The following is a 24,299-nucleotide window of genomic DNA, read 5'->3' as shown; positions in this document are numbered from 1 at the left end:
CCTGACAGGGAGACAGACAGACGAGGTGTTTGCACACTAGGAGCTTATGGTCTATGAAGAGCACAGCCCCAACAGGCGAACAAACAATAAATGAGATTTTCACCGGAGGGGAAAGTGAGGGCCCGGATAGAGAGAGTGTGTGGGTGGCAGGGAGAGCAGTGGAAGAGGGCTCATATGCCTCCATCCCACCTGTTTATTCCTACGCGGAAAGTCCGCACTGCGGTCTGCATCCCCCACGCTTCAAGGCCAACACGTCTCACTGGACCACCGCCTCCAAACACCCAGGTTTCAGCCACAAACCAGCTCACCCGTCACCTAACACAGCCCTAGGGGGACGGAGGGCGAACCGGGAGCCCAGAGCCATCAAGCCGAGGAGGGCAGATGCTCAATCCTCCCTTTCTGATTTTTTCTTTCTTTTAAAGAGGAATTTATTTTATTTTTTTATTTAATATATTTTATTGATTTTGTACAGAGAGGAAGGGAGAGAGATAGAGAGTTAGAAACATCGATGAGAGAGAGTCATCGGGTCAGCTGCCTCTTGCACACCCCCTACTGGGGATGTGCCCGCAACCAAGGTACATGCCCTTGACCAGAATCGAACCCGGGTCCCTTCAGTCCCCAAGCCGACGCTCTATCCATTGAGCCAAACGGGTTTCAGCAAGAGAAAAAAAAAAAAAAAAAAATTTAATTGATTTCAGAGAGAAAGGGAAAGAAAGATAGAAACATCAATAATAAGAGAGAATCATTGGCTGCCTCCTGTATGCCCCACACTGGAGACCGAGCCCACAACCCAGGTAGATGCCCTGACCGGAATCGAACCTTGACCTTCTGGTTCATAGGTTGATGCTCAACCACTGAGCCACGCCAGCTGGGCCCAATAGTACGTTTGTTGGTTGTTGTTTTTTAATGAAAGAGTCAGCAGGCTAATATATATATATCTATCTCCATATGGCAGCAACGATGAAGGGTTAATATCTTTTAGATATAAAATGATTATACAAATCTCTAAGGAAAACATTAGGATCCCCAAAAAGATAAATGGACATGAGAAAACAACTTCAGAAGAGGAAAAACAGCATAAGAACAAATAGTCAGCATCACATGTAACCAAAAAGGACAAAACATGATACCATGTTTTACCTGGTAAGATTGTAAAGATAAAGAGCCAGGCTGGTGTGGATCTCACCATTCCTGAGCTGAGGATTCACCCCGGCCTGGTACCGCGTGCCCAGGCCGACATTGCCCCCTTGTGGCCATAGTGTGAAACTACAACCTGCCGGATGCCCGATGGAATCTCCGTCTTCTATCCACTGAAGACAGAACAGGGAGTTTAGGATCTGGACCTGAGTTCCCTGCGTCCAAGAGGCTGACTGTTCATCAAACTATGACAGTTTCCTGAGCCCTGATACCCCACAACCCCCTTCCTACACGTTAACCTGACCTTGGGATTGCACATAATAGGATTAACCACAAGAACTTTCCAGAAGTTGACCTTCGTTTTTAACATGTAAAGACACACAAAAACATACAAGAGACACACACAAACATGACCCCAGACCTCACCCTTAAATCTGCACAGACACGCAGCACCTCCACACACTCCTCTCCTCTAGGGAGCACCCAGATGGGCAGCCCTCGGAGAGCTTTCAGCCATGGGACAGGAACTGCCACTAGCTCTGCACAACCTCACCACCGCCTCCTTCACACTGAGCACCCCTCCGTCCGGCCCCACCGCAGCATCTTCACCTCTCCCTTCCCACCTCCTCCTGGGCCTCAAACTCACTAGGGACATCCCCATATTGGACACCACCTCTTTATTTTTTTTTCAAATATATTTTATTGATTTTTGTACAGAGAGGAAGGGAGAGAGATAGAGAGTTAGAAACATCGATGAGAGTCATTGATCAGCTGCCTCTTGCACACCCCTTACTGAGGATATGCCCGCAACCAAGGTACATGCCCTTGACCGGAATCGAACCCGGGACCTTTTAGTCCCCAAGCCGACGTTCTATCCATTGAGCCAAACTGGTTTTGGCGGACACCACCTCTTTAATCTCTAGGGACCAGCCCACATCTCTGCTCCACTATTTTTTGTGCTTAAGACACATAGAACCCCCTGGGGTCTAGTTAAAATGCAGGTTCTCATTCAGTGGGCTGAGAGGGGGCCCCCAATTCTGAATTTCTAACCAGGTCTTAGGTGGTGCCATGGACCACGTTGAGTCACCAGGCTTTGCTTCTTTCTCTGGCCACAGTTCCCCCAGAAGTTCCATGCTATGGTCTCATCCCAGGCCCCTCCCCACCCTCTGCCACCTGGCTTCCCCACCCCAGCGCCCCGCCAGCCCACTGCATGAGGCTCCAACCAACTGGGTCACTGGGCCGGGGCTGGACAAATCCTTTTATTTACCCACCTACCTATATACCTACCTGTTTGAGTCTCTTTCCTCCTAAATGTCTCTGAGAGGTCTCTATTGAGATGCTAGTCTGTCAGCAATATTTCTCTTACACTTCTTTTTTTTTTAATATATTTTTTATTTATTTCAGAGAGGGAGAGAGAGACAAAAACATCAATGATGAGAGAGAATCATTGATCAGCTGCCTCCTGCCCCTCGACCTGGGCATGTGCCCTGACCAGGAATCGAACCCTGACCTCCTGGTTCACAGGTCGACGCTCTAGAGCAGTGTTTCCCAACCTTCTCTCATGATGAGAATCACCTGGTGGAGTTGTTAAAACACAGATTCCTGAATCCCAACTAAGAAGTGCTAAACTAGAATTTTTGAGAACATATAGGTAAAATTGCATACCTAACTTAGTGCTCTGTATATATTGTAAAATCTGTCTTAGAGCACTAGTTAAGTATACAATTTTACCTATATGTTCCCAAAAATTCTAGTTTAGCACTTCTTAGTTGGGATTCAGGAATCTGTGTTTTAACAACTCCACCAGGTGATTCTCATCATGAGAGAAGTTTGGGAAACACTGCTCTAGAGCCACACTAAAAACACATTTTTAAATGTGTACATATTCATCTTTCCCACTCCTGTGATTTTTTTTGTAATATGTTTGTTGAAGAAACCAGGTCATCTGTCCTATAAATTTCCCACAGTCCGGACTTGCTGACTGCATGCCCTCGGAGGACTTCTCCTTTCCACCGCAATGTCTCCTTCCCCATTTCACAGGTGAGAAAACTGAGGAGTTAATGCTCAGAGAAGCCCAGTGCCTCGCCCAAACCGTGGCAGCGGCCAGGCTTCTGACTTCCAGCCAGAAAAACAGGCCTGCGTCCTCAGAGCACCGCACGGCAGGGCACATGTGTGTGCTCACACAGCTGCGGCTGAGTGAGCAGACCTCCGTGCACGCCCCCTCACACCTTCCGGGTGCACTCTGACCCGGTGCCGCCGGTCTCCCCTCCTCACAGATGGGAAGGGCCGCCTGGCCAGGCCCAGGGCCAACCCCGCAAACACAGATTCTCAGACGCTGGACCAGCAAACCAGAGCCCAGCTCCCCCGCCCACAGGCTCCACTGCTTTCTCTGTCCTCTCCTCATTCATTCATTCACATCGCTAGAGGAGTTTGGCATGTGCATGCATGTGGCCGAGTGCCTCTGTACATATATGGGCAGGTGGGTATGGTCTCAGAGGGGGGTGTTTGCTTCTAACGCTGTGTGTGTGTGTGTGTGTGTGTGTGTGTGTTTACAAACTATACATTCATGTCCCCAGATCTACGTGTTCCTGTAGTTGTCAATGGCTCCAGCTGGGTGTACATTTGCGTGTTCTCAGTATCTTTCCACGTATGTGCGTGTGTTCCTACGGATGACACAGTGGCTGAGAAAGCCTCTGTGGTCGTGCACAATTCTGCAATGCACACTGTGTCTGAGAACCTGTGCCCATACAGCTTGTGTCTGCACACACCTCTCTCTCTGTGAGCACGAGTGCCTGTGTGACTAGATGGTATGCGGTCTGTGTGTCTCTGTGAACCTGTGTGTCCACACACCGGTGTCCCTGTGTGCGTCTCAGGAGATGGAGCGGGTCTCTAGGTTTGTGTGCTCGATACCTGAGGCTGTGCCTCCCCTCAGGGGCTGTGATTGGCTCTCAAATGCTGGTGTCAACCTGGCCCCTCACCGCCCAGATTCCTGCCACTTCCGTGCCCACCGGGAGTGACGGGACCCGGGGCCCTGCCAGCCAGCTCCTGGGCCCAGGGCCGAGGTCCCTCTGAGGGTAGGTGTCTGCTCCCAGCATCGCCAGCGCCCACGGCCTGGGGCAGCCTGCTGAAAAGCCAGAAACCTGATGTGGGGCACATGGACAACAGGCTTTGCTCTGAAAAACAAAACAACCGCCAGCGTCAGAGAGGAAAAAGATGAGAGTGGAACTACAGCCCAACAGGACCCTCCAGGCCACATGTGTCAAACACAAGGCCCGCGGGCCAAATCCAGCCCGCCAGGCCTTGCAATGTGGCCCGCACCGCGCTGTCATCACTGCACTCCGCTGTCAGTTTATGACATTGTCAGTTTATGACTGTTCAGTAAACTATTTGGCCCGCGATTTAGGCTGGATTTTAGATTTTGGCCCCTTCTCTGATTGAGTTCGACACCCCTACTCCAGGCCGACGGCTCAGAGGGCGTGGCAGGGCTGGGTGTCGACCTCACAGACCTACGCTCATCTCCCCCAGAAGCGGGGTCAGGACCCCAGCCAGGGCACTGGCTTCTCAGTGGACCCAGGGTCACTGCTGGGCCTCAGTTAATCATCTACCGGGGGATCCCTGTGCCCCATTGGCTGCCTCGGGCCACGGCCCTCTGGCTGAAGCCCAGAGAGGGAAGCAGCCTTCCAGCCAGGGTCCGCCCCGTGTCCTGGGGAAACGGGGCTGATGTCACTGGCTAGGGCAGTGGTCAGCAAACTCACTATCAACGGAGCCAAATATCAACAGGACAACGACGGAAATTTCTTTGGAGAGCCGAAAACCGACTTCTGCGCATGGGCCACGAAGGTTCCATCGCACTGTACGTGCGAGCCCGCACGTGGTATTTTGTGGAAGAGCCACACTCAAGAGGCCAAAGAGCCGCATGTAGCTTGCGAGCCGCAGTTTGCCAACCACTGAGCTAGTGAAATGAGTGGGCCCTCGGGAAGCCCCCAATCTGAGAAGAGCGGCATCGACCCTGCCCTCAGGGAGCCCCAGGCTGAAGGGAGAGGCCACCCCTGCCCTCACGGGGACCCCGAGTTGGCAGGAGGCAGAAGGCAGGACTCAGCCACAGCTGGGAGAGGGGCTGGAAGGGGCGTACACTTAGGTGGGAAGGAGCAGAGAAGAGCCATGCAGGGCAAGAGACCCAGAGCAGCAAAGGGGAGGGATCCTGAGAGTGGGGGAGGGGGGAGGAGGGGGGGAGGTCGGGGGGATGGGCATTCTGGTCAGGGGCTCTAAGAGAAAGCCCAGGAGCGGGCACACCTGAGGTTGGGGGCTCCGAGGGCAGCGGGGAGGAAAATGATTGTGCCCCCGGGCTAGGACCACCTCATCGGGTGGATTCTGGGAAGAGAGAGTGAGTGTGTGTGTGTGTGGGGGGGGGAATCCCCAGAAGGGGTTGGTCGGTGTGCTCTCCCAGCATCCTCTGGGATACTCAGGAGAGACAACAGCCCAGGCCATGGATCGCCATTGGGCAGAGCCCCAGGAGGCCTGCCTCCCGGCACGGGGAGCACAGGCCTGTGCACAGGAAGGAGTGAGCGGAGGTGGGGACGTAGGACCTGGCCAGGCACTCCAGCTGTGTGACCTTGGCCAGGACAGCGCCCTCTGCAGGTGCTTTTCCTGCTCCATACCAGAGGGTGGGCCTCGTGGATCAGAGTGCACCTGGTGTGGGATGTGCACAAGGGAGGGTACACCAGGTGCTTAGAGCGGCACAAGCAGACAGTAATAAGTAACAATGAATCACCTCCTGCGAGTCTGTGAATCCTCTTTAATTCTTGCTCAGAGTGTGGATCATGGATCGGGAGCAGAACTGCTTTGCTTCAAAGACCAATGCCACCGCTTGTGAGCGGAGCAACGGTGGCCCTCACCTGCGTCTGTGCCTCAGATCCCTCATCTGTAAAACGGGGATGGCAACAATAACACCCACCCTGTGTTACCAAGAGGGTAGGTAACACGTTCTAGCTGGAGTTTAGTAACATTGTATGTTCTTATTCTTAAGACTTCCTTCCGGCCCCGTAGGTGTGGCTCAGTGGTTGAACATCTGCTTGTGAACCAGGTCAGGGTTTGAGATGTTTCTACCTCTCTCTTCTCTCTAAAGTCAATAAAAAAAATGTGTGTGTGTGTGTGTGTTAAAGACTTTATTCTGTATATGGTCAGTGATTCTGGCCTTTTTGTTACAGTTTTGATATGAATAAATTTTAAAGTTTAAAGATTTAATGCTTTTAAGGAGTGATTTGAGGCTATGACAAAAGTATTCAAGGTAGTACCCAGCGGCTGGTGTGGAATAACCCTGGTAACTTCATGATTCCAGACTTCTTTGAGCTGGGACCACAGGACGGAGCCCTCGGACCCTCCCAGTTCCTCCCTCGGGGGGGGAGGGGGGAGAAATAACTGCCACCTGCTCTCCCCTCTTGCCTAAGCCAGACTACCCTTTAGTTATTTTTTAAATATACTTTATTGATTTTTTACAGAGAAAAGAAGGGAGAGGGATAGAGAGTTAAAAACATCCACGAGAGAGAAACATCGATCAGCTGCCTCCTGCACACCCCCTACTGGGGATGTGCCCGCAACCACCCGGGTCCCTTCAGTCCGCAGGCCGACGCTCTATCCACGGAGCCACACCGGCCAGGGCCAGACTCTCCTTTCATCATCCAAGACCCTGCAGGCCCCCACAGTCACCCCCAGGGCCCGCAGAGCCCTTCCCGACACCTGCCAAGGCCGCAGATCAAAGACGCCGCCACCCTTCACCGCGGTCATGTGACCCTCGCTACTGGGTCCATCAGACCTCCCCGGGGGCGGGGCATCCAGTGTCCCCGCCCACTGACCCCGGGCCTGACCCTCTGCAAACGCGGTACCGAGCATACCGAGCCCACTGCCGCGGGCCGCGGGGCAGGTCCGGCCCCGCCCCGCCCCGCCCCGCCCCCGCCGGCCAGCACAAAGCCCCGGGGACGCCACCGCGGGGGCGAGCCGGTGCGGATGTCCCCGCGATGATGCGCTGCGCTTGGGCCGTGCGGGCCGCCGCTGTGGCCGGGAGGCTGCGCGGCCCCCGCGGCCCCGGGGCAGCCCGCCGGCTGGGCAGCAGCGCGCGGCGCGGGGCGGCGAGGGCCGCCAGCCCGGGGCGCCTGCTCAGCACCGCCTGGGCGCCCGCCCGGCCGGCCCCGGAGGAGGCTGCGGGTGCCGAGGACGAGGCGCAGGCCCCCGCGCCCGAGGAGCCGTCGTGGAGGCCGCCTCCCGCACCCCCGGAGCCCCCCGGGCCCCCGGGCGGCCACAGCCTGGTGCAGCGGGACATCCACGCCTTCCTGAACCAGTGCGGCGCCAGCCCCGGCGAGGCGCGCCACTGGCTCTCCCAGTTCCAGACCTTCCCGCACTCCGCCGACAAGCCCTTCGCCGTCATCGAGGTGAGAGGGGCCGCCGCGGGCCCAGCCCCCGCGAGGGCACGAGGTGGGGTGGCGACGAGTCGCCGGGGTGGCAGGACCGGCCCCGCAGACTCTGCACAGGGACCCGGGACGGGGGTCCCAGGCCTGGGCGAGGCCTGGAGCTCTTCCCAAAGCCTGTCGCCCCGGCCGAGTGCGGGACCGCCAAGTGGGATGCGCTGGAGAAGACCCCCCGCCATGGGCACAGTTAGGGGTTCAGCTGGCAAGTGGGGAACCTGGGCAGGAGTCACTTCCGTCACCCCTCCCCCCGGCGCCCTAGAGTCCAAGGTCGCAGGGAGGAGCGAGAGAGGAACACTCATGTGAGATAAGGGGATGGCAAGACCCGACGGGGCAAAGGGCGGAGCAGGTGGGCCCCGGAGCCAGGCACGGGCCTGACAGCTCCTGGGCGGGGGGCGGGGGGGGGCACCTGGGGGGCTGAAGGCCGGGCTGCAGGAGCAGCGGGGCAGCGGGAGCTGGGCCCGGGCCGCCTCTGACCGCCCGCTCCCCGCAGGTGGACGAGGAGGTGCTCCGGTGCCCGCAGGGCGTGTCCAGCCTGGCCTTCGCGCTGGCCTTCCTGCAGCGCATGGACATGAAGCCGCTGGTGGTGCTGGGGCTGCCCGCGCCCACAGCGCCCTCTGGCTGCCTGTCCTTCTGGGAGGCCAAGGCGCAGCTGGCGCAGAGCTGCAAGCTGCTGGTGGACGCGCTCCGGCGGAACGCCGCGGCGGCCGTGCCCTTCTTCGGCGGCGGCTCCGTGCTGAGCGCCGCGGAGCCCGCCCCGCACGCTAGGTCAGTGCCGGCCCCGCCTGTCCCCACCCCCCCTGGGGACTCAGATCACATGACCCGGCCCGGCGGGCCCGGAGGGGGCGCTCTTGAACACCCGTCTGGCCCGCAGCTACGGGGGCACCATCTCGGTGGAGACCGACCTGCTGCAGTGGTGCCTGGAGTCGGGCAGCATCCCCATCCTGTGCCCCATCGGGGAGACGGCGGCGCGCCGCTCCGTGCTCCTGGACTCGCTGGAGGTGACGGCCGCGCTGGCCAAGTCGCTGCAGCCCACCAAGATCATCTTCCTCAACACCACGGGCGGCCTTCGCGACGGCAGCCACAAGGTGCGGCCCTCCTCTCAGCGTCACCCCCCCACACACACACACACACACCCCGCTGCTGGCCTAGCTGAGCCTCCTCCGGCCGAGGGAGCTGGGACTGGAGGGTCAGGGAGGGGCTCAGCCCGCCGTGGCGCCCAGACGGGAGCCTCTCTGGCCCAGGCCTCTGGGAGGTGGGGAGGCCCAGGGAGCAAGAGGAGGTCCCTGGGGCAGGGTGGCCCGCGGCCGGCTGCGGGTCAGAGGCTCAATCCCCAGCCCCGACGCAGGTCCTGAGTAACGTGAACCTGCCTGCTGACCTGGACCTGGTGACCAACGCGGAGTGGGTGAGCCCCAAGGAGCGGCAGCAGATCCGGCTCATCGTGGAAGTGCTCAGCCGCCTGCCCCACCGCTGCTCGGCCGCCATCACCGCCGCCAGCACGCTGCTCACCGAGCTCTTCAGCAACAAGGGTGAAGGCGGCGGCCGGGGGGTGGGGTGGGGGACGGAGGGCGGGGTCCAGGGAGTGGGTGCTGGGCCCTGGGGTGGGGGAAGCAGGGGAGGGGGCCTCCGCCAGGAAGCAGGCCCCGGGGGGACTCCACAGCACTGGCTCTCAGCTCTTGCGGAACTTGGTGGAGGTCAGCCGGGTGCAGGAGCCTGAGCTGGAAGTTGAATGGAACAGAGATGGGCGTGGCTTGGGCTGTGTGGCCACACCGCAGAGGGCGGAGTCTGGCGGGAAACACCAATGAAATGGACCGATCTGGGAGAGGGGGCGGGACTAGGTGAAGAAGGTGGGACTGCAGGCGGTGGGCTGGACTTCAGGGACAACCTGCCTGGGAAATGCATTTCCCTGAGTGAACATCACCTCCACATCCGTGCAGACCACTGACAGCCTTTCCCTGGGGAGACCTCCCAAAGGGGGTGATCGCTCCATCAGCCCCCGTCCTGGCTGGAACCCCCAGGCTGCCCAAACAGGCGTGGAGGAGACCTCGCTCTCAGGCTGAACTGACCCCTCCTCCTCGCCCCGCCCCAGGGTCCGGCACCCTCTTCAAGAATGTGGAGCGGATGCTGCGGGTGCGCAGCCTGGACAGCCTGGACCAGGGTCGCCTGGTGGACCTGGTCAACACCAGCTTCGGCAAGAAGCTCCGCGAGGACTACCTGGCCTCGCTGCGCCCGCGGCTGCACTCTGTCTACGTCTCCGAGGGGTGAGCCTGGGGGCCCCGGAGGGCAGAGGCCGCCCTCTCCACCCAGGAGAAGGCCCAGCCTGACTTTCCCCGCTGCGCCAGGTACAACGCTGCCGCCATTCTGACCACGGAGCCCGTCCTGGGGGGCACCCCGTACCTGGACAAGTTCGTGGTGAACTCCAGCCGCCAGGGCCAAGGCTCCGGCCAGATGCTGTGGGAGTGCCTGCGGCGGGACCTGCAGACGCTTTTCTGGCGCTCCAGAGTGACTAACCCCATCAACCCCTGGTAGGTTCTGCCCTCCGGGCCCTGAGCTGGGCACCATCCCCCTTTCTCACCAGCCAGGAAGGCTAGGCGTCCCCTTCTCTCACTAGCTGTCCTTCCCCGGGAAAGGCCCGCCCACTGCGGCCCATTTCCCAGGACCACACAGGCAGCCTGAGCTTTCCTCACAGGCAGACTGACTGCACAGAACCACCCCCTCCCACCCCCGCCTGCAACAGTGGATCCTGGAAGCACGTGACAGCCCTCCCCCACCCCATCTCTCCCAGGGTCCTAAGAAATTCTGATCCTCCAGGCTCTACTCCAGGCCCAATTGCCCACTCGGACCTCAGGCCCAGCAGAACCCCCACCCCTCTCTTTCCTTCAGCAACTACCCCTCACCCCCCATTACTCTGCTCTGTGGGCACCAAGTGGTGAACAAGAGCCTCTTCCCTGGCTGCAAGGCAAGGCAGGCGGAGGGAGCACGGGATGTCCTCCTCTCACCCTAGCTGTGGGACCGGCAAGCTACCTCACTTCTCTGAGCCTCCGCTGCTTCTCTGTGAAAGCATGCCCCCTGCCAGGCTCTTAGCTGCTGTGAGGATGAAATCAGGCAACAGACAGCAAGTCCTAGCAGGATCCAGTATGCAGGAGGTCCTCATAAATGAACCAGTGAGAAATGAGCACTAACAGCTCACACCACCACCAGGTACTTCAAGCACTGCGATGGCAGCTTTTCCAACAAGCAGTGGATCTTCTTCTGGTTTGGCCTGGCCGATATCCGAGACTCCTACGAGCTGGTCAACCACGCCAAGGGGCTGCCGGACTCCTTTAGCAAGCCAGCGTCTGACCCAGGCAGCTGACCCTCGAGGACCACCAGCCCTGCAGGCCCTGGGGCGGCCAGGGTGGACCAAAAGCCATGTCTGCTGGAGGTGACTCCGGCGGCTACCGGCTGGACCAGGTTTGTTGGCGGATGATCTGGAGGAGGAAGCAGCCCCTGCCCTGCTCTGCCTGAGGCGGGAGGCGAGGTGGGACCAGCACAGCAGAGTCCACCCAGGACCTCCACGTGCTCCAAAGCCACCCCCAGGCGGCCTCCCATGTTCAGTCTAGGGATCTGGGGGGAGGGAGGGCCTGCCTTCCCAGGCTCTACTCAGGGCTAAACTTAGAGTAGGTCAGTTTCTGTGGCTTCTGCGCTGTGTTTTGAGGCTCCCTTGTCCAAAACACAGCCCTCTCTGCCTGATCTTCACCGCTCGTTTTCATTCCTTTGGGTGTTGCAACTTTTCAGGAGGCCTTGATTAAAATGAAAATACTTGTCTGAGTCAGCTCACACTTGAAAGGAGCAGTGGCTCTCTGGGAGCAAGATCTTGTGGGCTGGGGAGCCAGGGGGCTTCTAGAGAGACAGAGGGGCTAAATGCGATGGAGGGCCCCCACCATGTCCCTCAAGGCAGCCCCCAGAGGGGCTCCCCTACTCCTAAGTCCAGAAACACCCTCCATTCCACAGGCCAGGCAGCCAGCAGCCCAGCTCCCTTTCAGGCAGGGCACAGAATCCTCCTCGGCCCCCCACCCCCACCCCTCCCTCCCACTCCTCCCCCAGCCCCCTAGAGGTTGTCCCCATCTTTGTGGGAGCAGACAGGCAGTAGCCCAAAGCTGGAGGTTTCATTGAATATTTTGACCCCATGATGTTCCAGGTACCACACTGGTTGCTGGGACTACCTCCTGCCAGGAGGTGCATGGATGAGTAGGAAGAGGGTCCATTAAGAGGCCACCATAGCACAGCAGGGACAGTGAGAACCAAACCCCCTGTGCAGCCTGTCTCCCCTCAGAGGGTGATGTTCAGTAAACAGCCTGACCTGCAATCCAGCTCTGTGGCTGCGTTTGCCCTGTGACTGGAGGCAAGCTGCTTACCTTTTCTGAGTCTTCGTTTTCTTATCTGTAACATGTAACCCCCTTGGCCTCATAGTGGACTCTAAATGTTAGTTCTCTCCCTCAAGGTTGCTCTCACCAAGGACTTATTCAAAAACAGCTGGCATCAAATGGGGAGAAAAAATAAGCTCTAAGATGGAATGAGGTGAGAGGTCAAAAGAATACACTACAGGGAGGATTAGGAGATCCTTGAAAAGAGCCAAAGGACTGAGGGAACGCGGAACAGGGGGAAGATTACGGGAGGGCCTTGGTGGAGCTTAACCAGATATGTTCTTTCAAGAAACCCCAGATCAATCCCAGCCAATGGCAAAGTGCCCCATGGGGAGGACAGAGAAGCAAAGCCAAATGTCTACATAAAATGTTTATTTTTGGAGGACTGTGTGGTCTGGTGTTTGGGAGGGCACTCACCCCCACCCGGCTACCCAGAGCTGGGAACGGAGGGCAGGAAGGGGAAAGCTGGCCGCGGCCTGCCCCACCCTCCCCCCTCGAGCAGGCTGTGGCCTGCTCTGCTCTCAAGGTGGACAGCTAGTGTTATTCCTGCCCCTGGCATATCCTGAGAACCCTGCGGCTCCTGTGGAGATCAGCCCGTCTGCTCCTCCAGGGCCTGACCCGCCGATCGGCACGCACACTCACACTCATTCTCCAAAACCACCCAGAGCCTAGCTGCGCCTGCCAGTTCAAAAGCAAGTTTTCACTTTTGCTCACTTCCAGTTCTCAGGTCTTCCTTCCTCTGTCTCCCACTCTCAGTGCCCCTACCCTCAGCCGCCTTACTCTCTTCTACCCAGGGGAGCAGCCGGCCTCAGCTCTCCTCCTAACCGACAGGGGAAAAAATCCCTGTAAGGCATCATCCTCAGGGCCTCCCCATCAAGGGCTGAGCCCAGAACTGGGGAACAGACCTGTCTCTTACCAACAAACACACACAACACAGCGCAAAGGATCCAACAAACAGACCAAAAAGCATAAATAAACGCAACTGGACCAGCAAGAAAGGCAGGGTGGCACTCAGTGGCTCCCTGCACCCCTTTCAGCTCCTCCCAGGGCAACTCAGCCGTCGGTGGCTAGGATGACGGCGGCCCCGAAGATGCCCACACTCTCTCCAAGGAGCTTCATCTGGTTCCAGAACTCCACGCGCCGCGTGTGGTGCCAGTAGGCAACGTTGCCGTCTATGAGCAGCATGACCGGGGGCAGCAGCACGGCCAGGATCTGGGCAGCCAGCGTCACGTAGTAGCCAGACAGGAAGGCGAGGGCCAGGATGCCGTACAGTAGAAAGAAGAGCTGGACCGTGAGCTCCCCTCCTGGTAGATGGTTCAGGTAGGCCAGCCGGTCCTCCTTGCTGTGCTGCAGTGAGTAGGCCTAGAGACAAGCCATCTCTTAGGACTGTCCAACGAGCTGAGGAGCCGGTCGGAAGCCCACCCGGGATGGCACCTGTAAGTCAGCCTCTGCAAGGTGGGCTTCTGCCTCCTCTCAGACCGGGGCTCTCTGAAAGTAGGACCTACATACATCCCCCCTCAGCCGAGAGAGCCACATGAAATTAAGGTCTAAGTCTTTCCTCTCTCCGGGAGCTCAGAAGCTAGATGGGGGCTCTCACCGCTGAATCCGGAGCTCTGCACATGGAATACGGTGCCCAGTAACTAAGGGTCCTAGGGACGACCACAATTGGCTAAGTAGGCATCCCCATCAGTTCCTTTTTTTAAAAAAAAACCTCACCTGAGGATATATTTACTGATTTGAGAGAGGGGGGAAGGAAGGAAGAGAAACATTGATCTGAGAGAAAAACATCCATCGGTTGCCTCCCGTACATGCCTTGACGGGGGATCAAACCTATAACCTAAGTTAGTGCCCTGACTGGGAACTGAACCCGCACCTTTTTGGTGTACAGGACAGCACTCCAACCGAGCCAACTGGCCCAGGCTTTTTTTTGTTTGTTTTTTCCCATCCCCATCAGTTCTAAGTGGCGGAGTCCCAGCTGCTGCCTGAACCCACCAAAGCTCTCCTTGGTCTCCTCTCCCAGTCCTCCAGGAGCTGGAGCCACGAGAGGAACAGTCCATCTTGTTCTCCTGCCTCTCGGGCTCGGGAGTAAATGGCCAATTCAACCTTTTCTCCCCCTGGTGGCAATCATACTGAAAGGATACTGGCCAGGTCTCAGGCTCTTGGCCTCTGAGGCCCAGAAACCGGCAGGGGCAGTTCCCAGAGCATGGCCCTCGGGATCTACACGCCCACCTCCCCGAGTTCTGCCAAGCACGGGGTCACATTTCACTCCCAGTCAAGCACCTCCAGCCAACAGCCCCCCAACCTACCACGCAGATGAGGTAGATGCCCAGGAAGACCTGGCCGGTGGACTGGAGGGACCGGCTGCGGGGCTTCCGGCGGTAGAGCTCCCCGGCACCGCTGGCCAGCACCAGAAATCCACCGATGATGGCCACTGTGCGTGAGTACATGCGCACCTAGGCCAAGGCAAGGGGACCCCAGTCAGGAACTGCAATCGCCACAGATTTCCTGACTGCACAGAACTTCCTCTCTCTACATCCCCTTCCGTTTGAGGAACCCTCTTACCATTTCCAAGTGTGGTGGGCAGGTTCAGCAGAAATAGAGAATTCTTTTTATCAGAAGTGGCCCAAAGGGGTTAATTAAACTGTTCAAGATCCTACAGAAAGTGGCAGAACCCAGTTACCAAGTGTCTCCTTCCCACCCCCAGGCCTGCAGCCCAATGTTCTTTCTGCTATCTAGGATAGTCTGTCCCATAAAAACCCTTTTATCTCCCTCTCCTGTCGCTGTTCACACATCTGCTTCCCCTACTGGACAGACAGCATTCCTGAAGGGTAGTGCCTTTGTCCAGGCCTATCTCCAAGCCCACAATGCCTGGCAGGGGTGTCATTTACAGGCTTCTTCCAGGACTAGGATTACTTAAATTTCACAAAATTAGATCCCTGGGCCAGGAACCTGCAAGGTTCCTTTAGCCCTAAGAGTCTGAGATTACTAAACTAACAGTTTTAAGGGTTCTGGAAACCAGGTGACCTAGATCCTTGCTCCTCCACCTGTGATGCTAACTGTGGTGTGACTTAGGGTGAGTCTGTTTCTCATCAGTCTCCACACTCTGAAGGGAAGATGTGTGTGGTCTCTAAGGTCCTTCCGTTCCTGCAGTCTGTAACATCTCCACACGCCCAAGGCTCCCCATCACCCTAGCCTAGCCCTCCTCCAGGCCGGGTTGCTCACCTTCAGCCAGTCCCCGTAGTGGACGTAGCCCCCGATGTAGGCGGCATAGGTGCTAATGGCCAGCTGGAGGGCGGCGCCCAGCGCAAACCAGCGCCGCTTCACTCCGAAGGACATGAAGCTGGCGCACAGCACGGCCGCCCCCATGTCGAAGTACAGGTAGGGCACCGGTATGTCGGGCTTCCTGCAAGCCGGGAGGGGGTAAGCAAAGAGATCAGAATGAAGAGGGGAGAGGAGCCTTGAGCCCCCGTGGCTTCCCGCACAGCCCCACTGCTCCTCCAAACTGGAGACCCCTCTCATGGCCGTGACCCCCGCACTATGCTCGATGTCCACCGTGCTCGGGACCGGAGCCCCTAACAAGTCTGAGATGCCAGCTCCTCCCAGCCCAAGGGCCCAACTTTCCCCCCACCTCTCCGCACCCCCGTTGCTGGGATGCGCTGCGCCGCCTCCCCCGCGGGGCCTCTCACCGGCGCGCCTCGGCCCTCTCGGCGTACAGCATGAGCTGGCTGAAGCAGCCCCAGAAAGGGCAGCGTGTGAGCAACACCGCGCCCAACTGCATGAGCAGCTGCAGTAGCCACCGTCGCGAACCCACCTTCGACGCCATCTTGGGGAAGGGCAGTCCGCCACGGCCTCGGCCGGGTCTGGGAGGGCCGCGCGGAGGTGTGACACGCCACTTCCGGTCCCGCGGGGTTTGTTTTTCCCTCTTCCGTTGGGAAACAAGGCTCGCGTCCTGTGGTTCCGGACCGAAGGAGCTATTCTAGCAACAGAGTTCAGCCTTTCCCTCTGCCCACGGAGGCTTACGGCCCCCGCTCTGTAGATGCAAAATTGAAAACTAGACTAAAGGAAGGAACAGAGGGAAGCCTCGAGTCATAACTTAATGAAGCAAACTAGTCTCGGAGTGCAACTAGAGCCTAACTCCAACCCTGTTACTTTGGGCATATTGGCTATCCTTCCCAAGATTCATCTGTGAAATAGAAATGACTTCTACGTTAGGGTGGCTGTGAGGTTTAAGGTGGCAATGCTGGTGCTAGCACATAATAGGGGTTCAGTAAATGGTGTACATACTCAAGCCTGAGGAAATCCTCTGCTTTGGTTTAAATTCAAAGTAATGGGTTCTCCTGTCACCTGTAGAGAAGTATGGTCTTGCTCTGTCTTTCCTATGTCCCCTACGAGAGAGATCGGAGGTGTATATATGGGACATCTCAAATCAGTCCATTTTCTTCAGTTGCCATACTCCCAATCTAGCCCAAACTACCATCTTTTGTAGGTTTGACTGCAGCAGGTTTCCAACTGCTCTCCCCTCCTTCTCCTTTGGTCTCATTTGTTCTCAGCTTCCTTTTTTATTTTCATAACCATCAGGTACCCTTCCTTTGAATCACTTGGCACACAGGCTATTATATATGTGTAATTCTTCTGTTAAAGATTAGATTAATACTAGTTTGTGAGCCCCAGGTCAAGGACAGTGTCTGGTTTCTGTTTACTACTATATTCTCAGGCCCTAGTATACAAGATGCATTCAGGACATATGTGCTGAATAAAGTGAACAAAAGATGTTGCCACTATCTTATTCATCGTAGGTACTTAGGAATTATTTGTTGAATAAATAGGCAAAAGTTCTGAGCTTTCTGGGATTGCCACCACAAAGCTGCCCCCAACCCCCTGCCCACATATCTCCCTGCATCCACCCCACCATTCTACAATACAAATTTATCTTCCAATACTGAAGTTAAGATTCTATAAGCACTCCCACTAGACCATTTAATTCAGGTCTGTTTCTAGTTCCCTTGGGGGAAAGGGGACTCATGTCCAAACAGCATTCTGACCATGTGAATTAAAAATTTCCCATCAGCCCAGAAGGCATGGCTCAGTGGTAGAGGGTTGACCTATGAACCAGGAGGTCACAGTTCGATTCTGATCAGGGCACATGCTGGAGTTGTGGGCTCAGTTCCCAGTGCAGGGAGTGCAGGAGGTGGCCAATCAATTATTCTCTCTCTCCCTCTCCCTCTCTGAAATCAATAAAATTCTATTAAAAAAATAAAAACTTCTGCCGAAACCGGTTTGGCTCAGTGGATAGAGCGTCGGCCTGCGGACTGAAAGGTCCCAGGTTCGATTCTGGTAAGGGGCATGTATCTTGGCTGCGAGCACATCCCCAGTAGGGGGTGTGCAAGAGGCAGCTGATCGATGACTCTCTCATAGATGTTTCTAACTCTCTATCCCTCCCTCTTCCTCTCTGTAAAAAATCAATAAAATATATTATAAATAAATAAATAAGAACTTCTGATCAGCCAGTAAAAGCTAGACTACAAAACACTTTTTCATATTTAACTTTTTACAAAGTCACTAGGATAGAGTCCGGGTATGTTAGAAAGAATGGGAGAGAAGGATATATCCATGCAAAAAAACAAAAAACCCACCGAAGCCAGTTTGGCTCAGTGGTAAAGCGTCTGTCTGTGGACTGAAAGGTCCCAGGTTCGATTCTGGTCAAGGGCATGTACATTGGTTGCGGGCACATCCCTGGTAGGGGGTGTGCAAGAGGCAGCTGGTCGATGTTTCTCTCTCATCGACGTTTCTAGCTCTCTATCCTTCTTCCTTCCTCTCTGTGAAAAATCAATAAAATATATTTAAAAAACAAAACAAAAAAACCCTAGGGAATGGAATCATGTAGGTGTATTGTGGGGCAGAGGGTGGGTAGGTAGGGTCTCCAGGTAAGAGGAATGAGAAAAAGCCTGGATTAAAGGTCATTTTGGCTCTAGCTGGTTTCGCTCAGTGGTTAGAGTGGTAGCAGGTTAGATTCTGGTCAAGGACATGTACTTCAGTTGCAAACTTTAGTTGGGGCAAGAGCAGGAGGCAACCATTGGGTGTCTCTGTCTCCTCCACCCTCCTTCCACTCTGTCTAAAAATCAATGGAAAAAATATCCTCAGGTGAGAATTAACAACAAAAAAGTCATTTTGCCTACCTTCCCTGCCCACCAGTGACAATTACATGAGGTAAGTTTTCATCACCATAACACAATCATATAGTATAAACTTTCCAATTGACTTTATTTTCCTAATCTCCTCACCCATCCCTGATTCAAATGGGTCAAGACACAGAACCTTGGGAAGGAGCTAAGGTATTGAGGACTGGAAATGGGACCATACATCTCCATAAAATAGTTTTAGGAGCCTGCACCTGGAACAATCCCCTACCCCAGACCACACCTTCTGATTAAGTCCCTCAAAACAGACGGTAGGGACGTGTATGAAGAATAGGATTAATGAAGTTTTTTTCCCTTGGTATCCATCCCATCCCATCCCAATTCCCCCTGGTGTTCAGTCTCTATCTTTTATTGCTTTCTCTGAGGACTAGGGGCCAAATCCCTCTTTATAGGGCTAGGAAAGGTGCTGGCATTGTGCTGGATCACAAGTGGTAAGTGAGCAGTGGGGTTCTGAGACCTGAGATGAACATAGCCATTTGTCCCTCCTCCCTCCACCCCTGCCTGGACAGACAACAACCCATAAGACTTCTGAGGAACATTCCTTTTCCTCGGTCCATCTGCTCTCCCCAATCCAACTGCCTCAGCTTCTCTACATCACACCCTACCTCTCCAGAGGACTTCCCTGTTCTTCTGGGGCACCCCCACCTGAACTTGCCCTCGGCCATGACCACAGCACCATGGTGACTAGCATGATGCCCATGAAACCCAGCACAGTAGTTGTCTCAGATAAGCAAAGCCAGGCCTCCACACTGCTCAGCTATGCCTCCTACCAGCCTCCCAAGTCCAGCACAAGTCAGATTGCGCAGGTTGGCCACATACAAGTGCCACAGATGGTGCAGCTTCTGGAAGGCCTGCTGCAGAGATCATTGGCCAGCAGCAGTTGTGTGCATGCTGTCGGGATGCCCGCCATCACCTTAAATTCGAGGTGCTGTTGCCTACTAGAGAGAGGAGGCCCAGCACCCAGAGTTGCAAAGGCTTCAGCCTCTGCGTAGCTTGCTGATGTCATTCCCAGCCAGAGGACTTCCAGGCCTGGCATGGTGGCCAGGGCTGCACCCCCAACTTGCTGTAGCTGGTTCCAGTGTAGGCAGAAGTGGCCCCCAAACTGTGGCCAGGCTGTGGCTGAGGTCAAGCTGTTCCAGGTTTCCCAGGCCTCACAGGCTGCAGGGATTCGTGCTGGCAAGCAGGTTGTGAGAGGTGTGGGCGGAGCAGAGCCCAGGGTGGCTGAGAAGTCCATGGACAGGTGCACCAGCTGGTTGTAGCGGACATCCAGCTGCTCCAAAAAATCCCAGGCCACCCAGTGCTCTACCAGCCAGATCCCATAGGACAATGTTTCCCAAACTTTTGACATATGTGTACCCCTTCTATAATTTTCACAACGCTGAGTACCCCTCGTACTCATGAGAACGTAGAATTAGGCGCAGCTAAGCACAGTGCAGTGCATATCCCCACCAAACTCTTCCCGTACCCCTGGGGGTACGCGTACCACACTTTGGGAAACACTGGCCTAGGACACTGTGAGAAAGCAGCAGCACTTGCAGTCTCACAGGCCCTAGAAGGAGCCACCTAGGAGGGAGACTGAGCAGGTGGAGGCCTCCACAGTCCACCACTCAGTGGCTAGCCAGGTGCATGGTTCTGGGTATGCTGCCACCAGATTCCCAAGCAGGGCTGATGCTACTATTGCAGCCATGGAAGGAATGGCCACACCTGCCCTGTCCTTGCTCCACGAGGGGCTGGGGTGAGGATGGCCTCAGGTGCTCATGGATGCTGAGACCTTTATGCTTCACTCCTCCACCCAGAACCCTGGGCAAGCATGGAAGCTAGAGAGAAAAATAAAAGCAGATACCATCAGGGGTCTTTTCACTTTCTGGCCCCCCCCCCCCATGTGGTTTCAAGGAATCTTCCTTCCATCCCGTTTAATTTTACCTCCTACCTGGGTTCTGGCAAGTCATCTCAGCTGGAAACCCCAGCAACGTGACCCCCGACCCCAGCCACTTCTCATCCCCTTATTCCTACTAGAATGAAAAGCCATCAGGGAAGATGGACTTTTTAATCCTTTGGATCCCTTTTTCACTCCAATTTCACACTTCACTTACTTCCCACCCAGCCCCAGTAGAAATGCCTTCTCCGGCCCGCAGGATAGAGCCCTGGCTAGATCCTGCCCTAACCTAGCCACTGAGGTCAAGGCGTCAGGCCTCAGAAACCCAGTGCATCCACCTGTATTCTTGCCACCACCTGCTGAATGCAGTCCCAGCCCAAGAATGGCAATGGAAGGAAGAATCTCAGCTCTAATTACCTGCTCTCTTGGCCTCAGGCTGGAGCCTCACCCCCAAAAGCTGCAGAGTGGTCAGCTTTCAGGGAAGCCATAGGCCTGAGTGGGGATGAGATACAAGTTGAAGAAATCACCAAGGCCTGATGGTCTTACATCCCGCCCTTTGTTCTAAGCACAGATCCACCCCTTCTCTCTACCCCCCCCCACCCCCCTTTTCTGGAACCCTACACCCTGCTCTATTTCATATCAGAATAGCAACTGGAGGCCCGTTGGAGCCCATTCTCAAGGCAGGAAGGAGCCAGATGTCTTTCATTTTAGATCGCCTGTCCCATAAATCTGCCGTCATCTATAAAACACACCTAAGTCTTGTCTAGACACAAAGGAAGGGCATGCTCTCTTGTTCTCACTAGTTCAAAGGTCAAAATACTCTACTCTGGTTTTCAACAAGAGCCCAGCATCTTCTTCTGAAACAGAGAGCTCTGGGGCCAGGTGTCTGTATGCAGAGCTCTGCCTGGGCCCAGGAGACCACACAAATTACTCTCCATGTTCCCCGGGGTGCTCATTAGCGCCACCCAGCAAATTCCTCAAAGAATAAGGACGTTTGGGGGAGATGGTTACTCAAGGCCAAGCATCCCATTAAAGTCTTCATTTAATCCTCATTTCACAGAGGAGGAAACTGATGCTAGGCAAAGTTAGCGAAGATGCAAAGTCATACTGCTAATGAGTGGTAGAGATGAAATCTGACACAACTCAGACCTATTTGAATCCAGCAATGCTCCTAACCACTAAGCTACAATGCTCCAAAAATAGGGCCAATGTACCTCATTGCCAGCCAAACACCCCTCTAAGAAACTTTTATAATAATAAAAGTTTAATATGCTCATTAGACTGGGCAGCTGAACAACCTTCCAGACATCATTCCAGATGACCTTCTGGACGAAGCTGCGATGGCAGGGGCCGAGGCAGAGGTGGTTAGGGGATCAGGCAGGCGAGTGGTTAGGGACAATGAGGCAGGCAGGCCAGCGGTTAGGAGCCAGAGGTCCGGGGTTGTGAGTTGGACATTCCCCAAGGAATCCCGGATTGTGAGAGGGTGTAGGCCAGGCTGAGGGACTCATATCCTGCCCCCACCTCCACCCCTCACACAAATGTCATGCTCATCAGACTAGTCGTCCTTCTTTCTAGACAAAGTTGCAGTGGGTGGGGGCTGAGGTAGAGGCAGCAGAGGACCCCCAGCTGCAGGGCGGTGGGTGGGGCCAGGGCCAAGGCCCTTGCATGGATTTTGTGCATCGGCCCTCTAGTGTCCACAGATTGTCCCCTGACTGGCAAGAGCAGCTGAGCCACCACCAACCTAGGATTTGAATCTGAGCCTCTGGTTGATCAAACTGAGCTGCTCTAAATTAATTCAAGTAATCTGGTTCAGCAAATTATACTGGAAAAGCTTGAGGAACCACTGCCAATACTTTGAGAAAACATTACAAACGGAAGGTTGCCAGAGACTTGAGCTCAGCCAAAGCTCCAATTTTCAAGCCAGATAAGTAAGTGTAACAACAAAATTCAAAAAGGGCTCATTGAACATGTTGACTAGTGAGCAAAACATGACCACTAGGTACCACATGACTTCATGAAAAAGAAGTGATTCTCAAACAATGTGATTTCCTTTTTTAACAGGGTTACTGGATGGCTGTCATAGATAAACATCTGGATCTTATTAAAGTCTTTCATGATATCCCTTTGGAAGACAGTTTACAAAAATTTGAACTAAGATAACATTGGGAAGGATAACTAGTATATTATAGAATCAAGATTTGTAAAAAGCTCTTAATAGGCTGGACTAGTTGGCTAAAAATAAGCCATTTAACTAAAGATAAGACAGTTCCCAGTCATATCTGCCAGAGTAGCAACTCCTCTGACCCTCATCCAAGAGCTGCGAGACAAAGGAAACATCCTCACGGGCAAGTACTTGCATGCAGTTCTAGAGATGAGCAGCTGCTTGGAGGTCTAATGGGCACATTCAGCCATCACAGGCTGTTTCTCAAAGCAGTTAAGTTCCTCACCAACCAAAGTGCTCAAGCAGGGGCAGTCTGTGGCTACAGAGACACCTAAACTGGGAGGCTGGACTGTCACATGAGCTGCAAGGTCCCAGGCATCTCTATGTGCTGGGTATGTGTGCTGAGCATCCCATACCACACCTGCACCAGTCCTGGCACTAGAAACATCCTCTATTTTTGCACACTTTTACATACTGCCTCTTGGATTTACATGGCTGCATATCTTCCCTGTAGCCAGTATAGGGGGGATGACAACAAGATACTTTCAGAATGGCTAATCTGAACAAAAACCAAGTGTTTGACAACAGCATCCATCTGTAGGGATGAAGGGTTTATCACGGAAATGCCCTTGCTAATACCATCAGCTGAAATCCCTTCTCCCTCTCTACAGACCTGATTGTACCCAACTACCCACCTTCTGTGTCTTCAGCCAAGTCACTGGACACAAGTTACACAATGGGCACCTGGCTGGCCGCACCCTAAATGCATGAGCACAACCTCTAAAGGGAACTCAGCAATTTTACGTACTTCCTACGTGTCTACAACACATGCTCCCTCAACCTGACCTCCCTGCTAAATGTGCAAACTCGCCTTCAACTGTACTATCTTCTTCCTTCCTATATCAGAGGCCAAAATATCTTCTGTGGCCACAGATCTCATCCCCCATCTTCGTGGAGTTCATGGCAAGGTAACAACTAAATGTCTAGCTCTAGGCCAGGCCCCTCCTCTGAATTCCAGGCTCATTATCCAGCTGCCCAGCTGCCATCTGCTTTTCAGGTTCGTTAGCTAGACAAAACGGCAAAGCAGAACTCTTGGTTTTTCCACAAAGCTATTTCTCTCCCATTGTTTGTCATCATCCTCCTAGAAGTCGTTCTTTGTTTTTCTTTCCCTCACATCCAATACATCAGCAAGGTCTATCAGTCCTGAAACAACTTCGGTCACTACCATCTCCTGCCTAGATTTGCAACCACCTCTTAACACAACTGTCTTCCTGCTTCCACGGTTGCTGCCCAACATCAGATTAAATCCCTTGACAGCTTAACACCCTCCAACGGCTTCCACACTGTGCCAAGAGCAGATTCCAGTCCCTACAATGGCCACAAGGCCCTGCATGAAGTGTCCATTTGTCCTTCTGCCCACTGCTCCGTCCTGCTGACTACACTTCTGCCACCTTCCTTCTAGCAGTTCCCAAACATCCGAAGCTCTTGCCAACCTCAATGTTAGCACTTACTGTTCCTTCTATCTGAGCACTCTTTGCAGGCACCTGTTCTTCAACTTTCAGCTTAAATCACATCTCAGAGGCCATCCCAGAATATTCTTTAAAGCAGTACACACTATCTTAAAGCATAAGCAACTACTTCAAGCCAGAGATCAGAATAAAGGGACCAGATTAGAAAAAGAAACCACTTGTTAGTCTCTCCACTGAAGACTACCTGCTGGAATTAGCATCAGAATTAGTTGGGAAAACGGAGAAGAGGTTACTTAAGTCAGTAGAAATATGCCTTACCTTCATCTCACCAGTTCAGAAAGAAACTCTGTTCCTCTTTAGACTTTTCAACAAAATTGAAAATTAAAGAAGGGGGTCAATGGGGAAAAAAAGAGGGAACATATGTAATACTCAATAATATTTATAAAAATAACAAAGAGAGAGCCCTCGCCAGTTTGGCTCAGTGGATAGAGCATATCGGCTTGTGGACTGAAGGGTCTCAGGTTTGATTCTAGCCAAGGACACATGCCCAGGCTGTGGACTTGATCCCCAGCAGGAGTGCACAGGAGGCAGCCCA

The 24,299-nt window shown here is 54.6% G+C and overlaps 2 protein-coding genes across 3 annotated transcripts; one reads left to right on the top strand and one right to left on the bottom strand.

Moving 5' to 3' along the window:
• The first annotated feature begins 7,059 nt into the window (after positions 1-7,059).
• NAGS (N-acetylglutamate synthase) lies at positions 7,060-12,386 on the top strand. The gene is made up of 7 exons (XM_084863517.1): positions 7,060-7,562; positions 8,089-8,363; positions 8,470-8,683; positions 8,944-9,124; positions 9,685-9,856; positions 9,938-10,120; positions 10,797-12,386. Exons 1-7 carry the CDS (start codon positions 7,152-7,154, stop codon positions 10,948-10,950), a joined length of 1,590 nt encoding a protein of 529 aa, XP_084719643.1. The 5' UTR covers positions 7,060-7,151; the 3' UTR covers positions 10,951-12,386.
• Positions 12,359-15,940, bottom strand: TMEM101 (transmembrane protein 101). Of its 2 annotated transcripts, none has more exons than XM_084863635.1 (4): positions 15,813-15,940; positions 15,224-15,404; positions 14,308-14,454; positions 12,359-13,363 (listed from the first exon to the last, which is right to left on the bottom strand). In XM_084863635.1, the coding sequence occupies exons 2-4, from the start codon at positions 15,365-15,367 to the stop codon at positions 13,055-13,057; spliced, it is 600 nt and encodes a 199-aa protein (XP_084719761.1). In that variant the 5' UTR covers positions 15,368-15,404; positions 15,813-15,940; the 3' UTR covers positions 12,359-13,054. The 2 variants fall into 2 exon arrangements, with proteins under 2 accessions (XP_084719761.1, XP_084719760.1); XM_084863634.1 differs by having other exon boundaries at positions 15,688-15,881.
• Positions 15,941-24,299: the final 8,359 nt, after the last annotated feature.

Source organism: Pipistrellus hanaki (assembly GCF_964339955.1).
Source record: "Pipistrellus hanaki genome assembly, chromosome: 16".
Classification (NCBI taxonomy): Eukaryota; Metazoa; Chordata; class Mammalia; order Chiroptera; family Vespertilionidae; genus Pipistrellus; species Pipistrellus hanaki.
This window is presented reverse-complemented; position numbering and strand designations above follow the sequence as displayed.